General features: G+C 41.3%; 1 protein-coding gene across 1 annotated transcript in view; it reads left to right on the plus strand.

The window, feature by feature from the left end:
- Window positions 1–414: 414 nt before the first annotated feature.
- The window catches only part of NEO1 (neogenin 1), a 58,966-nt gene continuing 39,724 nt past the window's right edge, over window positions 415–19,656 (plus strand). The window contains exon 1 of the mRNA XM_083371682.1: window positions 415–867. Within this exon, the coding sequence (XP_083227808.1) occupies window positions 735–867 (133 nt within the window). The 5' untranslated portion in view covers window positions 415–734. The remainder of the gene's footprint in view (window positions 868–19,656) is intronic.

Genomic DNA, 19,656 nt, shown 5'->3' on the forward strand with positions numbered 1-19,656 from the left:
CTCTCGCCGGGTTTTCCTTCCCGCTGCCCTCCGTCACTCGTCGGGGCGGAGTTCGGGAATGTCCGTGAGAGACGAACTCCGCGGGGGGTGGGGAGAGAGAGAGAGAGAGAGAGAGAGAGAGAGAGAGAGAGAGAGGAGGTCGAGCATCGCCTGCCGCGGCCCGGGGCGAGCCGGCGCGCGTGCGCAGGTGGACACGCCTCCTCGGGGCTTCCTCGGCCCCCTCCCCCTTCCTTTGGAATTCTGTCAGCTCAGCGCGCGCTCCCTCCCTGACAGACACAGACACACGCGCGCGCTACAGAGAGAGAGAGAGAGAGAGAGAGAGAGGGGGGGGGAGAAATCAATGGAAAGGCGTGTGCGCCTGCGCGGCGGGCCAACGGGCGAAGGAGCGTGAGGAGAAAAGGAGAGAGAGAGAGAGAGAGAGAGAGGGGTGCGGGAGCGCGCGCCTCACGCACGCACGCACGGACGCACGGCGGAGCCGGGAGCGCGCCGGGCTGTTGCTCCTCCTGCCCGCTGCTGTCGGCGCGACTCTCTGAGGCGAAAAAAGGGGCTCGGCGGCGGGACCGGCCCGCCATGGAGTGAGCCCCGTCCCTCCTTCCTTCCTTCCCTGCCCGCCTTCTCGCCCGCCTTCCTCGGCGCGGAGCGCAGGAGACGCTGAGCCCGCTCGGCTGCCCTGGCCGCCGCCGCCGCCGCGCCCCCTCTGCGTGCCCGGCCGCCGGCGTGAGGGGGAGCGAGCCATGGCGGCGCGGGGCGCCTGGCGGCGGCTGCTGCTACTCGCCTCGCTCTGGGTCGCGCTGCTCGGCGGGCAGCGCCCCGACTCGGCCGCCCGGAGCGCCGCCGCCGCCGCGCCGCCTCAGCAGCAGCCCGCAGGTGAGTGCCCGGCCGGGGGGAGGGGGCTTCGGGGGGGGGAGGGGGCTTTGGGGGGCGCCCGGGGAGGGGGAGGAGGGTCTCTCTCCTTCACCCCGCCCCCCCGCGCGGAATCCCCCCCTCCGACACTCTCGGCGGGGCTGCCCTGCCTGGCAGCGGGGATGCCGCGCAGGGTCCCCCCCCCCGCAGGCGCCGGCCTCGGCTGGAGGAGCAGGCGGGGGTCGCTCCTTTCTCCCCCCCCTCTTCTCCTCCTTTCTTTCTCTTTCTCCTTCTGCCTCGGCCTCCCCCAGGCAGGGGACCCCGGCCCTCCTCGTGCGGGGGTGTTTGTGTCTCTCTGTGTGTGTGTGTGTGTGTGGTGGGGTTTTTTTGCTGGTCTGTGGAGGGGGGGGTCTTTTGTCAGCCGCCTGAGAGACTTGGCGATCCCGGCCGTGGTGCTGATGCTGCCTGCGAAGGGGGAGGGGAAGGGTGTCCCTTTCTCCCCCCCTCCAGACAGAAAAACGGACATCAAAGGATGGAAAGAGGTGCTTCCCTCCCCTGCAAACCCCCCCCCCGTCTCTTTTTCTCTTTCTGCATTCACTCCTTCTTCTGCCCACTTTTCCTCCCCCAGGGGGAAAAAAAAACCCCGCACAGGTTGCCTCCACTTGTAAGAGTCCCATCCGGAGGTGTTTCACAAGGATTTGGTGTGCCAGCAGAGGCCACTGCGCCTCCCGGTAATAGACGGTTGCTGGTGCCATTTACTACTATTACTATTACTACGGCTACTATGACTACTACTACTACTACAGCGGCTGTAGAGTAAGTAGGCAGGAGGGAGAGCCCCTGCAGAAGTGCGTCTTTGGTTGGTCATTCATCAGCGCATACCCCTCCTCTCTCCACTCCCCGTTGCCTTGGATGAGTGGCGCTCTTTTGAGATGGGAGACAAATGGTAGGGGGAACCTGGTGGTATTTCTTTAGGGGGAAATCCCACCCCCCTCCTTCACCTGCTTGGCTTTCAGCAGTCAGCGTATTTTTTACTCCTGAAAAGGAGCTGGTGTGTGATGCCGGCGCACACATTGTCCTTAAGTTATGTCAGGTGCAGTGTGGCGTGCAAGAGCTAGCCTTCAATCTTGTGGGTGTGTAGTGTGATCCCAGGCTTGTTTACTTCTAAAAACCTGGGCAGGATGGGAAGCTTGTGTTAGCAATTAGGGAGCTGCCCACGTAAATGGCTTTTTGTGTTACGGAAAGTAAAGTTAATTAACTGCCAGAGGAATGTGTAAGTTGCAGCCCCACATTAGGGAGGTGCAACGTGTTTTGAACCTGCAACATTTCAGATTTGAAATGCTTTTAATTAAAAATGTGCATACCTTTATGCTGCACTATAAGAGGCTGGGTTCTTATTGTACAGTTAAGGAGACCAGATATTAAAACAAATGAAAACGGATTCAGTCCTGTCAGAAATGTCTAAAACAGCCTCAGATGGTTATGCTTGTCTTTTTGACATTACACGTCAAGGTACTTACTATATGGATTTTGTTTTTCAGTGTATTTATTATATCTCTAGTGATCTCAGCTTTTCAGTACCTATACCTAGCATATCCTGTGGTTATGGTACATGGCAGAAACTGGAAAAAAACGAGTTGGCAGTGTATATTTTTTTGGTAGTAAATGTGTACACACAAACAGAATGTTAATTGGAGTACATTTCTTTACCATTTAGCTGGGACGCTACCTCGAATTGAAATCAGAATAATGCTGAGAAAAGGCATGTAAACTGCAAATGGCTCTTATTTCAGCTATTTCATACCTTCCAGTTGGTTTTATTACCACTTTAAACATGCTGCCTGAGGATGATGCCAGTTGTAATCCAAAATATTTAGAGGGCAAACATGTTGGAGAAGGCTGAAATTCTGACTGGTAATAAATAGCACTATTAAAACTATTTTAGTTTACGCCTTATAATCTTTACTAACAGTTTTCAGGTACATATTTGAGCTTAGCGTCCTTGTGTATTTTCAGTCTTGAGGTGAGTTTAGATGACTGACATGCAAAAGTCCTGACATGGCAGTAGTTGTGGCTACTGATACTGCAGTTTGAAAAGTCATTCATAAATGTTTGGGTGTGTTCTTTGAATGTTTACATCTTTGTAGAGTGACTTAGTACTTGAAATGTTTCATTTTTTTAAATTTACTTTTGATTATGTGCTATTCTGCAACAAAATTTCTTTGTGTGGCTGACAACATAAAACTAACAATCACTGCAAGAAGTGATACTATAAAGGAAAAAAACAACATCAGGTGATTAAAATAAAGAGCAGGGGGATAAAAAGCACAATCCACAAATGGCATTAAAATCGCTGCAGTTTAAAAGACTTAGAAAGATAAAAGGTGCTAAAGAGGTAATAAACAAAATCCCAGGTAGTTTTTTGAGGAAAGGAATTACTATTAGGAGGCTGCTGCTGAAAACAACTTTCTTCTATTGTAATTGCTGATTGAAAGTTTCCATCTCTGATATTCTGTGAAGGGCTTCTGGTGGTATGTTCTCAAGGTAGATTTAGAACTAGTGGCTCAAGCACAGTCTCCACCAATCTGGATTGACCCAATGCACCAGAGCATCTAAGGCAGAGGTCCCCAACCTTTTGGGCACCAGGGACCGGTTCCGTGGAGAAAGGTTTTTCCACGGACTGAAGAGTGTGTGGTTTTGTGTGCTGCCTGCATCCCACGGATGGGGCTCTGCTTGTTTGTGCGGACCGGTTGCTGGCATGCCGCGGCCTGGTACCGGTTCATGGATCGGAGGTTGGGGACCCCTGATCTAAGGAGAAGCTCCTTCTGATCCTGCACTTCAAGGAGGTGAAAGGAGCTGAATTCAGGAAGTACTACTTTTCAGTGACACCACCAGCATTTGGGAATTCAGGTAGTCCTTGACTTACAACCATAGTCAGGATCAGAATTTCCATTGCTAAGTAAGGTGGTTGTTAAATGAGTCGTGCTTGTTTTTATGACTTTTTTGCCAAATCATTCCAATCATTCAATGAATCACAAAACCATCAAGCAAATCCAGATTCCCATGTTGACTTTGCTGTCGAAAGGAGGTTGGGGGAAAAGTCCAAATGGCGATCACATGGCCTTGAGACCATGCCGGTTACCAAGTGCCCGAATTTTCATCATATAGGAATGAGGATGAATGAACCTTTATTGTCAAAGTACAATCATGTATACACTGAGATTGACTGAGTCTCCCTTCGTGCCCCCACCCCCAACTTACAGTGACACAAACGCTTCAATGGTCATAAGCGCGAAGACTGGTTGAGCCATTGTAGCTTCAATCAGTTGCTAAATGAATGGTGGTAAGTCGAGGACTTTTCCCAAGGGAGATCAGACCAGCCTTCTCCCTGATGATTTTTAGAAGGATGTTGGAGAGCTTTTCCAGCTGAGTTCATGACTTGTGTCATCTTTTATTCACATATTTATGTTTTGCCTTTGTTTTTGTAATGGTTGACAGAATTTATTGGTTTATGATTTTATGGTTTATTTTTTATGTTTTATGTACTGTGGGTCTTTTAATTTTTTCATATAATGGAAGCTGTCAAAAGTCCTTGGACTGCAGTAGGCTTTCAACATGACTGATTGGTATAAAGATAAATAGATAATAAACAAATTCTGTCCTTGAAAATGGCCAGAAGATGGAGAAAGTGGTGGGTATGTGCAACTGTCCCAATGATCTTATGCAAAAATTATCTAGGACAGAGGTAATGAATAGTAGCAACTAACAGAGTGGGGTACAATGGCTTCATCTCTAAATTGTTCCCCTTGAAAATTGCCAGTGAGTCACTCAAAACAGACAACCATGATTCTGTAGTAGCATCTCACAAGGCAACTCTCATAGGACAAAATGTGTGAGATTTTGAAATAGTATAAAAATAGTATAAAATAGTATAAAAAAAACAAAAATCGCCTACCGCTATACATTATTGGAATGCTGTGTTTTTCAACAAGGTTGACGATTCTTACAATGTTCGTGTTTGAATTGCTGCTATCATCAAAGAGCAAGATGGGCACATTATGCTGTAGGATTATGGAATCCTGGCTTCTCCCCTCCTTCCACTAAATTGTAGTGGTCTCAATAAAATAAAGGAAGGTGTGTGTTTGGGGGGGGGGGCGGGAGAATATGTGAAATAATATCTATACCCCACTATTGCTGTGATTGTTGTCATCACAGATGAAATAAGCCAGATAGGGACTGAGATAAATGTTATTTTGCAGCAGAGCTGAAGTGAACAACTAAAACACTTCTGCTTCTAAAAAACAGTTTCACAGTACTGAGTCCCAATGCAGGATGAAACTATGTAGAAGTAAATAAAGGAACAGAAGTTGGCGTGAGTAGTGTGATCCATTCCTACATGGAAAGGAGAGCAAATTATCTTGGGGCTATTGTTGTGATGAGTGGCAGAGAACTTTATGAAAAAAGGGGGGGGGAAGCTCCAGGTTTTTCTGTTTCTTCATAATCTATTGCAAAACTTGGGTTTGTATGTATCCACTAGCAAAACAATGCTTATTTTTATAGCACAGGTATATGGAAAGTTAACATAGCTTGATTAAGAAGGGCAGTGTATTTCTCCCGGAATTTGTAAATGCTATATTAGTTTGTCCATGGGGTCGCGATGGACAGGACACGACTTCGTAACTAACAACAACAACAACAACATTAGTTTGAAGAACTAGTCTGTCCAGCTCAGGGCTCTATTTAACATAATTCAAATTACATTGTTTCAGATAACATAATTCAGATTCAGATTTGAAGATTTGGGGTCAGTGACCTTGTTTCAAATAATGCTTTCTTTGGGGAAAATGTGAGAATTCTTCATTATTCCTTGGTGTCAGATTGGCACTTAGCTAGTTTGTTGTTGGGCTGGTTTCCAACCATCTGCTCAATGATAAACCAGCTAATCATGAATTACATATTTCAATCATTTTGTATTATGACTTTGCATCATTTTGATGACACCTGTGTCTCTCCACCCATTGATCCCCACTGAGAAAAGGTTAAAAAATACAGACAGCATTTTGGCTGTGGTAGAACCTGTTGTCCAGATGACTAGCTTTATATTTTCACATAGTAATTTCTTGATTTAACAAGGTAATGGTATGAAAAGTTATGCATTAAAGCAGCATCTTATTAAATCTGAAGGTAATTTTATGCATGCATAAGAGTGCATAATTGCAGAAATTATGAGAGCAAGAAGTTTATACTTATTGATTAAAAGTCATGTGCCACCTAAACCTTTTCATCTGTACTACTGCTTAAACATTGATTATCCATTCAATAACCATACTAATTTGATTGGCATTGGCCAGAGTCTCTAGAACACTTGGCACAGGATTTTCTGAAAAGGTTATCAGTATTTATTCTTGCATAAAAGAAAAACCATACATTGTAGATGAATGGCTGTATCCCTGAAGTGGCTGTTTCTTCCACAATTTAATCTTAAATTTATTTCTACAGTGAAACTCAACTACTTTTTGTCCTTGCCTCTGAAATGCATGAGTAAATAATATCATAACCTTCTACAATAATCAGCATTACGGGTATTGAACAGTTTGATATTTATTTACCACAAAAAATAAGTTAAGTAAAAACTGTTGGCATATCAGAGTAGATGCTTGCATAGAGCTATGAAGAGGAAATTAAAAATATATTGATTGGCTATTTTTTACATGTCAGTTTTGAATTAGTGGCAGCTTAGCTCCAATGCACTTGTATCTTTCTGCTTCTAGGTGATACTTTATTGTATACTGCACTGCTTAGAGATGGAGATTGAGATATTTATTATTATTAAATGTTTCCAAGCTGTACTTTGCATAAAATAACATTAGTAACACTCATAATATGGCTTGCAAGCTAATGAAAATCTATCTAGCATTCTGTGTATTTTTGAGTGAGCATGTGTATATGTTTACATTGTATTTTTAGTAAACTAATCAAGTCAGAAGGTAGCTTGTGGATTATTCGAAAACACACAATGAGATTTAATTGAATTGCAGTATGATGCATCTCATCATGAGACTTCAAAGTCCTAATTAAAATAACATTTATCTCTTTAATAGTTCTTCATTTTTACTTATTATGCCTTACTATCTTTCTAGCTGTTGCATCTTCTTTGTTAACGTGCTTTGGCTGTGATTTCCTAGAGAACTTTCCCTGACTTAGCCAATATGCAGGAACTTGGTCAGGCCCTTTAAAGCCCAAAGAACAATTTGCATGATTACTCTTTTTTATTAACTCAGAGGAGTGATAAAGTCACTAGCAATGGCAAGTTAGGTAAATATAAAATAGATTTCTTTTAAAAAAAGCATTGATGCAATGGGCAAAATATCCCAGGTGTATTTGAAGCCCTAAACAGGAAGTAGCATGCTATATCATCCCAGACATTGTACTTCTGATTGAGTCTTCAAAAGTTTTCTTTTAATCCAGACAGTGTTGGTGTATTTACAATGTGTGAATCCAGCTATAGTATGTTGATAGAATATGGAAGACTAAGTTCTATTCTGCCATTTAAATACAAATTGCCAAAAGCTGCACTAAGCTTTGCTGCTTGTCTGTGAGGAAATTCAGCAGATAACATAGACAATTGTGGTTCCTGTTGGTATGGTTGTATTTCAGCCACTTTTCCCTTTGGAAAATTATGCTTGATCTGTGATTTTATATCAAATGTAGTGATTCTGTAAATTTCTACCCTATATTCAATTTTGAAATTGTAGACTAGATGTTTCATCTGAATTTCTTTAGTGGATTTAGTTTCTTGGCCAGAGTTTGCTTACGGAATTTTTATAATTCACTTATAAGGATGTAAGAAGGCAAAGTATACTTTGGAAAATATTTGATTCATTGTGGAATATAGTTTTTCAGTCTATACCTTGTGTAAATAACGCACTTTGTAAGCATAATTTGGAAACATCTTGTAGTGATTTAAAATAATCATTTGAAAAAACTCTTAGGCTGAATGTAAAAATAATGGAAATCTTTTTATTTAACGTGCTTGTGTATATATGAAGCACAAGTTCTATTGCTGCTTTATAGTCCTTCCCCAGAATATTGATCAACAAATGTTTAAGCAAACTTGCACTTATGAGGGAAAATTTCTTCATTGACACAAAAAATAATGAATACATTTATCATCACTGGAATCCATTGTGTAGTCATGTAATGCAGTTGGAAATGTGTTTAATGTATTGATAATATGCACGTCGTAACAGTTGTTAGAAATATGTCTTTTTTGGGGGGAGATAATCTAGAAAAAGAAATAAAAATGTTTCTTTGATGCACACTTTTCATAATACATTGAAATGTTTTAAAGGGAGTTTGCAAAGATGTTTCTGCTTAGCATACTTTAGGAAACGAAAGTGATTATTAACCTAAAGTATTGCTTTTGCTGAACACGACCTTATGACTGTAAGATAATGATCATCTGTAGGAAAATGTATATACAGTGGAAAATCTTTTTTTTCTGTTGAGGTTCATATTTATTTGGAAATAATCTGTAAGAACTGCATGTCAGTAATGAATAGGGAGTTCAACCAGCAGTAAATAAGACAATAAAGTGACAATATTCCTCTCTCTCTTTCTGATACTTTTGTCCATCCTTCCTTGACAGATTGCTCCTACTCAAGGTGAATTGATTTTTTTCAAAGGGCTCTTGAAATTAATTGAGGGCCATAAAAGATTAGACCAAGGATTCCTTAAGGGGTGAAGGCCACAGATTGTTCACCCTGGGTTACACGTTTCTTAGGTTCGAGTAGGCAAAATATGCAGTAGTGCTGTAGTCTCAGCAAAATGACATGTGGTGAGTGTCATTGGGAAGCTCCCAAAAGTTACTCTTTCCTAAATGACTCATGGGAATCTCAGTTGAGGCTGTATAACTTCTATTTGTACCCTGGATTTGTTTTTTTTAAAATGAATTGTTTTATTGTTTAAATCTTTCTCAGATTGTGTGAGTAGGAAATAGAGTTCATTCTCTTAAAGGGAAAAAAAATAAATGGAAAGGAAAAATCCAGTCATTGCAACAAATTGATGAACTTATAATAACCAAACTAATTCCCCATGCCTTTTAAAAATGTGCAGGGATTCCAAAACGAAACGTTTACACGACTCCTGAGCACAAATTGACCTCTTTTTGACACATTCTCAGTTTAAAAGAACATGTCACTCCTCTGTGCCAAACTTTCAAAACAGGTATTACTTTACACTTTAATTAACTGCATACATTTTGAAAGAGAAATAAACTAGTGGGCTTATTCCACCACAGGCATATAAAGCCTTGCTTCACAGAAGAGAGCACTTAAGTAGGAACAAGGAAGCTTGTGTGATGTGAACTAAGATTGTGTACTTTAGGGGGGAGAAAGTCTGATTTTGGTGTATGGCTTTTGGCAGGCTCAAACAAAACAGTCAGTGTTCTCCCAGTTTAGAAAAAGTATTCCTTAAAAACAGTCCCTTTTTTAAAAAAAAACAATATTAAATGAAATATTTGTAAAATGTTACCTTGTCTAAATAGTCTTCTTTTTGTTTGTAGATTTTTTTCTATTATTTCTATGAATTCTTGCTTATTCTTTTATAAGAAGACTTTAAAATTAGGATTCTGGGTTCAGCAAGTCTTAATTTCCAAGAAGTGAAAACAGAATTGCAATCCTAATGTGTGCGTACCCACATATATAAAATGGAAAATCCACCAAGTAATGCTTGGGTACTTTTGCCTTCTTGTTGAACAGTATTTAAGGATCTGTAGCCACAGCAGGAGACAGAAAACAGTGATTGTGTGCAAAACTAAATGGAAATGTGCAGCTATTTTATTGTAAATAGCATCCTGTGTTAATAAGACAATTGGGATTTAAAGCTATAGTGGTTTGCCACTGTAGTTTGCAGAGGGAACATAGTATTCTACAGACCAGTGCATGACAATGACTAAAAATTGTGATTAAAACATGCAGATTTGGATTTAAATTCTTCCCTCATGAAGTTGATGTGGGATTGTAGTCACTGTATTTCTGCTTCATGTATGTCAGTAAGAGGGGAAAAAGAGTGGAGATTATATGCTGCTCGAAATATCTTAGAGAAAGGGTGGGATAAAACTGTTTAAGAAATAAGAAATAAAATTGTTAGAAACAATTGTAGAGACTTAACAAAAAGCAAAGAATGATAAACATAAGGAAAAGCTGGTTATTCAACCAAGCTATAACTCGAGGATCCTTGTCGTGTCAGTATTTAATTAATCAGTAATCTTCATTTTCCATATCTGATTATGGTGATGATAATAATAATAGCCTAGGAAGTTGCCTTAAAAGAAAAAAAAACTGCTGTGACAAGAAACTTCCATCATAACATATGATGAACATGTTCAAAGAGTGCAATACAAATCTAATTAACTTGTGCAATTTTTAGAAAGTCAGCTTATTTCAATTAATCCTTTACATAAAATATACTGCTGAAGTACATTTGTCAAAATAGGGATGGTAATAATTTCTGGTTTCTAGGTCACCATTTATAAATGTTTTACAGTGATATTTATATCCACCTCTTTCCTTCTTGCTCCAGCTAATATATAACCAGGGATCATAGTGGGGAGAAAAATGGAACTAAAGTTAAATATAAAGAACAGCAAACTAATAGCAACAAGGATAGCAGTCAGCCTTAGAAGTCACAATACAAGCAGCCCTCAACTTATGGCCTCAGTTGAACCCAAAATTTCTGTGGCTAAGTGAGACATTTGTGAAGTGAATTTTGCCCCATTTTACGACCTTTCTTGCCACAGTTGTTAAGTGAATCACTGCGGTTATTAAGTTAGTAACATGATCGTTCAATAAATCTGGCTTCCCCGTTGACTTTGCTTGTTAGAACGTTGCAGAAGGTGATCACATGACCCTGTGATCACAAATCTGAGTCAGTTGCCAAGCATCTGAATTTTGATCACGTGAACCATGGGGATGCCGCAGTGGTCGCAAGTGTGAAAAACAGTCATAAGTTACTTTTTCAGTGCTGTTCTAACTTCAAATGTTCACTAAACGAGCTGATGTGAGTTGAGGACTACCTGTAAAGACACCGAAGTAATGGACAGGTTCTGCCTTTTGACTAAAGGAAACGGCAGTCAAGAAATACAGCACCACACTTAAGATTTTGTAGAACAGCAAAGAAGCTGATAATTTTCCCAAGTTCTCCTTTTGAAGATGGGATGACATTTGTTCTTGTCTAGTCTTCTGAAGCTTCAGCAGTTGTCCAGAAGATTTCAACATTTCCAAGAATGATCCTTTACGACCCTTAGAGCAGAGGTCCTCAACCCCTGGTTTGTGGACAGGCAGCGGTCCACAGCATGCCAGAAACTGCGCCGCGCAAACAAAGCCCCATCCACAGGATGCAAGCAGCACACGAAACTGGGCCCCCTCCAGTCCATGGAAAAACATCTCTCCACGGAACCGGTCCCTGGTTCCCAAAAGATTGGGGGCCACTGCCTTAGAGACAGGGTCATCCACCTAACCCTGGAATCTTGCATTCACTTAAGTTAGCTCAGTTCTCTCTTATCCTCTCTCCGTCTACCTTATGCTGCGGTTCCCTTGTTCCCCCAGAAATGTAACAGTGAAAGAGCTGGAGCTTCATTTCCCCTCTGAGCGGCAAAAAGGTGCAAAAGAGAAATGAAAAATTCTGCCTTTTTGTTTATGGAGATTCTCAATCGTCCAGGTCATGGTTCTCTCGAAAGGCAAGTGGAACTTTCTTGTTTTTCCTGTCTTTTTGCCATTACCAAGTCACCACATTCTCAAGTTTTCAATTAGCAATAATCGCGTCTTGGATAAACCTCATTGGCTACGATAACTGCCACAATCTACATATGCCCCCTGAGCATTGATTGGGTAGAAGCTGAATTTAGCACGTCTACTACGCTCAAACACAAGCAAATACTTTTACTAATAAATGGGATCATTTGCTTGTACATTCCTGCTTGGGAAATCTCTCTGTGCTTCCTAGTCACTTGCAGTTATAGTTTTCAGTAGAGTTATCAAATCATTATTTGTATTTGTGGAGATCTGGATTTGTTTAGGATGAGATTCATAGGATTCCCAATAAAGTTATTTTCCCAAAATAAAAGCTGTGCTATTCAACACAGAACCCATATTTATCATTGTTTCTGCTCTAGAGGTTCCTAGGATATTTGGATAGCTTAGTTCTGAAGAAAATTATTAGTGTTGGAGCTAGTCAGACTGCATAAGTTTCCTGAAAGGAAGTAATTGTAAAATAACTAGGAAATAATTAGGAAATGAGGATTTCTGCTTTTGCTTTGTCTTTATGAAAAGGGCAGAAGGTTTCTCTGGCAAATACTGCTGTGTAAAAAAAGAAACCCATAATTTTGGATTGATTGGTTATTATGAGAGCCTTTTTTTACAGTGGCTTTGACTTCAGAAAATTTAACTTTATTAAAGTCTTTTAATGATCATTTGAATAGAGATTGATTGTTGGCACGCAGTGCTCCTAAATGGCTTTGAATGGAATGGCTCTAATGTTTATATATTGTTTGTGAATTGTTTTAATTATAAATTGATATTTAGGAAGACAAGCACCCTATTTGGACAATCCTATTCATATTTAGGCTCAGTGGGTTAGGAACGCTGAGCTTGTCAATCAGAAGGTCGGCAGTTTGGCGGGACGAATCCCGAGTGCCGCGTAGCAGAGTGAGCGCCTGTTACTCGTCCCAGCTTCTGCCAACCTGGCAGTTCGAAAGCACGTAAAAATGCAAGTAGAAAAATAGGGACCACTACGATGGGAAGGTAACAGCGTTCTGTGCGCCTTTGGCATCTAGTCATGGCCACATGACCACGGAGACGTCCTCGGACAAGCGCCGGCTCTTCGGCTTTGAAATGGAGATGAGCACCGGTCCCTAGAGTCAGAAACGACTAGCACGCGTGTGCGGGGGAACCTTTACCTTTTACCTTTACCTATGTTTACCTAAAATGCTAATAAATGAATTACTAGAAGTATTATAACTTAAATATAAATTCATTCATTGTATCTATTGGTGGCTGCTTAAAAGCTGCACTTTCCCCTGAAGTTGCATAGTAGCCATATAGCCCTAGAAAAAAAATAGGCATTCAATTAAGGAAGCACCAACAGCAGGCAACAAGGTTATCATGTACTATTGCTACCTCTTTAATGCCTCCCTAATTTATAACTATTTCTTATAAGCAACTCTGACAGTTTTAATTTTAATATATCAAAATATTTTACTTGTCAACAAAACATGCATGCAAAACATACACAGCAATTTCCCCCCCCAGTTGTAAGAGTTTAACTTGGAGGAGCAACTTTCCTTCCTTCCTTCCTTCCTTCCTTCCTTCCTTCCATCCTTCCTTCCTTCCTTCCTTCCTTCCTTCCTTCCTTCCTTCCTTCCTTCCCTCCCTCCCTCCCTCCCTCCCCCCCTCCCCCCCTCCCTCCCTCCCTCCCTCCCTCCCTCCCTGACTCTGAGAGGCTAACAATAATTGAAAACATAAAACAATAAGGAAACACATAGCTGAGGTAAAAAATGCAACACAACTCAGCACAGCCCAGTCTAATCTCTGGGGAAAATGATGCTCCAAAGAGTGGATGCAACTACAGAAGAGGCTGTATTCCTGAACCCCACCAGATGGCTCTGCCTAAAATCAAAACCTGGAGCATGCCCTTCTTGCTAGACCTTATGGCAGGGGTCCTCAACCCCCGATCCGTGGATCAATACCGGGCTGTGGCATGCCAGCAACCGGTCTGCACAAACAAGCAAAGGCCAATCCGTGGGATGCAGGCAGTACACAAACCCAAGCGCTCTCCAGTCCGTGGAAAAACCTCTCTCCATGGTACCGGTCCCTGGTGCCCAAAAGGTTGGGGACCTCTGCCTTATGGGACAAGTTGACATAATTGGGAAGAGTAAATTCCTCAAATAACCCTTAGCTCTTATAAAAAGGTAAAGGTTCCCCCGCACATGTGTGCTAGTTGTTTGGTGCTCATCTCCGTTTCAAAGCCGAAAAGCCAGCGCTTGTCCGAGGACATCTCCGTGGTCATGTGGCCAGCATGACTAGACGCCAAAGGCGCATGGAACGCTGTTACCTTCCCACCGTAGTGGTCCCTATTTTTCTACTTGCATTTTTACATTCTTTCAAACCTGCTAGGTTGGCAGAAGCTGGGACGAGTAACAGGCGCTCACTCTGTTACGCGGCACTCGGGATTCGACCCGCCAAACTGCCGACCTTCTGATCGACAAGCTCAGCGTCCTAACCCACTGAGCCACCGCGTCCCTTATAGGAGCTTTTAAAAGACTATGGGTATTCTACAAGGACAGCAGGAAAAGATCTTAATAGATCTTTTATAGGTCTATTCTGTCTATGTTATGATTTACCCATCTTTCTTTTGTTATCTGGAAAATCAGTAAGAAACTGCTTCTCCATTTATTGTTGATGTGGTTTTGGGGGGATCTGAGTACTGCATGTTTCTTTAGAATCTGTTGATAGCAATTGCCCACATTTGTCTGGATAGAGAGAATTAATGGCAAAAAAACCCTCCTTTCCCACATGAGCACAATCATTCTTGGGAAAGATGAAGGCAAAGTTTCTGAGTTCAGTAGCTATTATTACTAAAAACTTTGGGTCAGTTTGGAAGCAATTACATTATAATTTTAGGTCAAACAACTTTTTGCTGAACTTTTTTTTAAGCCTAATTGGATGCATGTGGAGTGGAAATATCCGCTGTGAAAAGGCTTTGATTCATTGGCAAGTTATAACACACTGGTAAAATAAGGCAAAGTTTCTGGACCTCATAGTGCTGCAGATTCATTCTTTGTAGCACTGGAAGAACAAATTTAATGTTTCAATTTTCCCTGATGATCTGAATGCTGCTCAACGCTTGGAAATGTTTTCATAGGGATTGCAAAAATAATTATGGGATGAAGGAATTATGTTAGCATTGATTTTTTCATATCATCTCATTTACTCCACCCGTCGGGAATTGCCGACTTCAGCATTATGATGATGATGACGGATGGCATAGCTTTCTAACTTAGAAGGGTTAGTTGTGCGGGCTTGATGGCCCCTTTTTCTCCTGTTCCAGGCTATCATCCAGTGATCTGTGTGTGCCTGTGTCCTGTAGATCAGGAATGGACATCTTTCTCTCCCCTTCATTATACCCAACCTCATTCCAGCATTCTCAGCCTCACCAAGATTGTTGGAAAGAAGAAACGACCAAATTTTATCACTTGGCCATTTTAGTGCATTTGAAATTGCAGGCGAAGGAAGATTGAAGCCCCCTCCTCCATTCTTTCCCTTGCTTGCCCCCTTCCTCCTTGCTACTCTTACAGTTGTTACCTTCAATTTACCTTCATGTTTTTCTTTCTGCAAAACATGGTGACCATATTGTCCTCCTGTGTATAAGAAGGCCCAGTTCTCTGGCTTCTGCAGAGACAGAACTGACAGTAAGTAGCTGCAACAAGTGCGAAGGGGAACTATTGTAACGGATTTTCCCCCAAAAGCACTGAGTAAAACCATATGTTGCCTTATCCCCACTCTTCTGTAATAGATTGTCTCTTCTGGAGCCTCATTTAGTGTGGGTGAATGTATTTTAAGCTATATTGATTACACAACATCTGTAGTTTGTTTCTAAATGTGCCTTGAAGACTACTCGGAGGCTCCAACTGGTACAGAATGCGGCCGCGAGAGTTGTCTTGGGAGTTTCCCGGTACTCCCATGTTACACCTTTGCTCCGTGAGCTGCATTGGTTACCAGTTGTCTTCCGGGTAAGGTTCAAGGTTTTGGTTATGATCTTTAAGTCCCTACATGGCATGGGTCCGCGATACCTCGAGGACCACCTGCTGCCGGCGTCGACTCCCCTCCGCCCTGCGCGTGCCCACAGAGAGGGCCTCCTCAGGGTGCCTCCGGTCAAGGAATGTCGACTGGTGGCCCCCAGGGGGAGGGCCTTCTCTGTGGGTGCTCCGGCATTATGGAACCAACTGCCGGTTGAGCTCCGGACGGCATCAGACCTCCGATCCTTCCGTCGCGGGTTGAAGACCCATTTATTTGAACTAGCGGGTCTGGCCTGATGGGGGTATATGGGTTTTTATAGGCTTGTTTTATCATTCTTGTTTTATCTTGGGCATTGATTTAATTGTTTTTTAATTTTTGTATTGTTATTTATATATGCCCTGTGAACCGCCCTGAGTCCCTTAGGGAGAAGGGCGGTATAGAAATCTCAATAAATTAAATTAAATTAAATTAAATTAAATTAATATATTTCTCCCTCTCCATTGGTATGTTACTACTACGAATTCTCAAACTTTCTAACGGCGTTAATGTTAGTGTGTGCGTCTTTTCCATTTTTAACTTCTTATTGTCCTAAGGGACTTCATAAATATTGCTTCCTCCTACAAAGCTGCTGACATGTAGCAAAATTTTCTAATTCATTATTCATGTGATGTTCATTTTCTATGTTTAGGAATTAATGCATCTTCAATGGATAATTTTTTTTCCATGGCTGCAGTACAAAAAAAAAAAATGAAAGCAGGCAAAGCAAACTCTACATGCAGAGAGAGTTATGTGGCACGTGCTAGAATGCTAATCAACAAAGAAAATAGTGGGCATAAATATTTGCTATACTTACAGAGGAATTTAATTTTACCCTAACCCTAATCTCCCCGAAAAATGTATTTCCTCAGTTTGTTCTTTTAGTAAAGGCACACATTTATATCTCCCTCCATTAACAGACAAAAAGCTTCAAGTTGACAACTTAGGGCATAAAGGTATATAGGTTGTTGCAAAGACAGATGCCAATTTAATTTGTCATAGAACAAATCCCCAATTTTCTGGACTGGCACTCAGCAGATTTTGAATGAAGCAGATAATTTTTTTTTATTTCGGATGGATCAGATGTTTTTCTTGTTCCCTTAGCGGTCTGGACCACTGATGCAGTTTATTTCATTTGGCTCCATTTGTTTTATTTTGAATAAATTACATGATTAGTGTTTTGATGTCATTTGCCTCATTTACATAATTAAATAGGAGACAAACTAAAATGAATGAAAACCTTAATTGGGTAATCAAATGAACAACATAAATTATTGCAGTGATGTAAATTCAGATTTAACAGACACTCAGTTTTAACAGACATTCTTTCCCCCAAAGTTCCATTAAATTTAGCTCTTGCTGAAATAAGGAAACCTTGGCTCTTTTATGACTCGTGGACTTCAACTCCCAGAATTCCTGAGCCAGCCATGCTGAGGAGAAATGGAGAGGTTTCCATGTTGAGCCATGGCTGGCTCAGGAATTCTGGGAGTTGAAGTCCACGAGTCATAAAAGAGCCAAGGTTGCCTACCTCTGATCTAAATGATAATGCTACAGTACCATTCTCTGCACTAAAGTCTGTTTCAGTGAAAGTCTTTTCATCTTGAACACGCAGAGTTGTTCTAACTTAGTACCAGTTTGGAAACTTTGAAAACACTTTCTGTGTCCCATTTAGGGAAAGTTCAGGCTTTAAAAGTCAAATTGCAATTGCATGCATTAAGTGGTTTCAGCTTCCTAAGACAAGAAATATTGTTCTAATGAAATAGTAAATAATAGTAAATAAGCTAGAAATACCCATATGTTCTTATCTTCAGCCCTAGTAGGGCTGAAGGTTTCTGTAAGGTTTAGTCAAACAGTCTAGAATGCCTTGAAGGCATTGGGTTATCTAATTCAAATAAATGCTAACGAACCATTTCCCTCATCTTTCCCAAAGATTGCAATGGAGTTAAGCAGCTTTTATTTATGTCACTGAAGTGGGTGGGGAAAGGAAACTTGTCCAAGCAGAACAAGTCAAGGCCTGTGAAAATGCCAGCACTTAACTACAGGAACAGTTTAGTTTTGTCTTTTAGGAGCCATTGGGAGGGTCCAAGATCCAAATGGGAGAAGGTGATTTAAAGCACACGTGGCCACACATGGACACACGTGGACCTGGGGTTTGGCTAGTCTAAAGAAAAGAAGAAATAGGGGAGAAATGATAGCAGTGTTCCAGTATCCAAGGGGCTGCCACAAGGCAGAGGGGGTCAAGTTATTCATCAAAGCACCAGAGGGAAGGACAAGAAACAATGGTTGGAAACTGACCCAAGAGAGAAGCAACCTAGAATTAAGGAGAAACTTCCTGACAGTGAGGAACAGCTTCCATCTTCACTGGAGATTTTTAAGAAGAGGCTAGACAGTCACTTGTCTGAGATGGTATAGGTTCTCCTGCTCGAGCAGAGGGCTGGACTAGAAGACCTCCAAGGTCCCTTCCAGCTCTATTCTGTTCTGTTCTACTCTAACATTACACCAGTTGGCATCTCCTGAAACGTGTCTCTTCTATAATGAATGGCCAACAGGTGTGATGTGTGCCTCCAAGCAGGCAGCAAGTAACCCTTTCTTTCTGAATCAGAATCATTTCACAGACCTCTTACCTGGATTCCAACTCTGGCCTTATGTTCCCCCGGTATGGCATGGACATAATTTTAATATTATTAGGTGATATTAGCAGTGTAAGCATCCATAGCGGAGGCAAAGGGGCAAATAAAGAAACTTGAGTCACGATGCAAAGTCCATCACTAATATACTTGTGTTCCATATCAAGGAGGCACACAAAGACATCGAGGCATTATGCCGTTGCTTAATGTACAGCGCATACATTTATTTATAGAATTTCCTTTGGGCAGTGTATGAAGGTTAAATCCATCACCACAACATATAACTCCTAATGCCCTGGTTAAAGCAGCAACCTCCCAGACCAAAAGCCACGCCACATACTGTGTATATGTCTTCCGTGCCTTTTACATTGCCAGTTAAAACAATGTGAAAGAGTCACTAGAACTGTTTAATACAAGCTACTGGGTTTTTTTCACAGAAAAGTAAAGACACAAAACAATTTGGGTTTGCATATTTTTTTTTTGGTATTCTTTCCATCACACACAGAATCACATGCACGCATGCAGCTCTCCTGAAATCTGTTATTAGTATAGTAGTTCTAAACAACTGTCAAGTAATATATTTACATTCTATAAATACAAAAAGAACATTTAATTTCTCCTTTCTTCTTTTGATCAGTAACAATGGCGCCTGCTTCGCTGGTTTGCTTCTGTCATATGTCCCCTTTCCTTCATTCTGAGACACGCAGCTTGCCTGTCTCCCACAGATGGTGAGCAAGGAGGGCCAAAATTATTAAATGTATAATTAAATCTCAGTTAAACTCCTAATTAGTGCACATTTTTATAAGGATTGTAGCTTTGTTTTTAGCACTAGATCCAAAAGTATAACCCTAGTTTAATTGGTGTTTTAGATTAGAATGTGCTTCCATTCCAGTAATGAAACTATAGTAGATTGTTGGCACTGGATTTGTTGCAGTTGGGCACTCTTTCAGGTGGTTCTGGGAATTTTTGAGTGTTTTGTAAATATCAGGAGAAGGGTTACTATGTTACAGGAAAATGATTAACAAGAGTTATATTTCTTATTTTGCTACAAATAATTAACATACAACTTCCTGTGTAATCAAAATACCTGGGGATGTAGAAAATTAGATCTATCAGTATAACTCTAGCCATGATTTTTGTGGAAAGCAGAATTTTGGGATTCATGTATTGAACAAAGGAGATTCTGCAAAGGAAAATTTTCTGCAGCCAAAGTGTCTGACTTACCTCTAAGCTGTGTCCATTGCTTAGTGCTAAGAATGGAATTATAAACAAAACAACTTGAATATGGTGCAGTTATATAAATATGTAAAGCAATCTGAATACCAAATTAATTTTATTTGTAATTTAATCACAAA

Source organism: Vipera ursinii (assembly GCF_947247035.1).
Source record: "Vipera ursinii genome assembly, chromosome: 11".
NCBI classification, from domain to species: Eukaryota; Metazoa; Chordata; class Lepidosauria; order Squamata; family Viperidae; genus Vipera; species Vipera ursinii.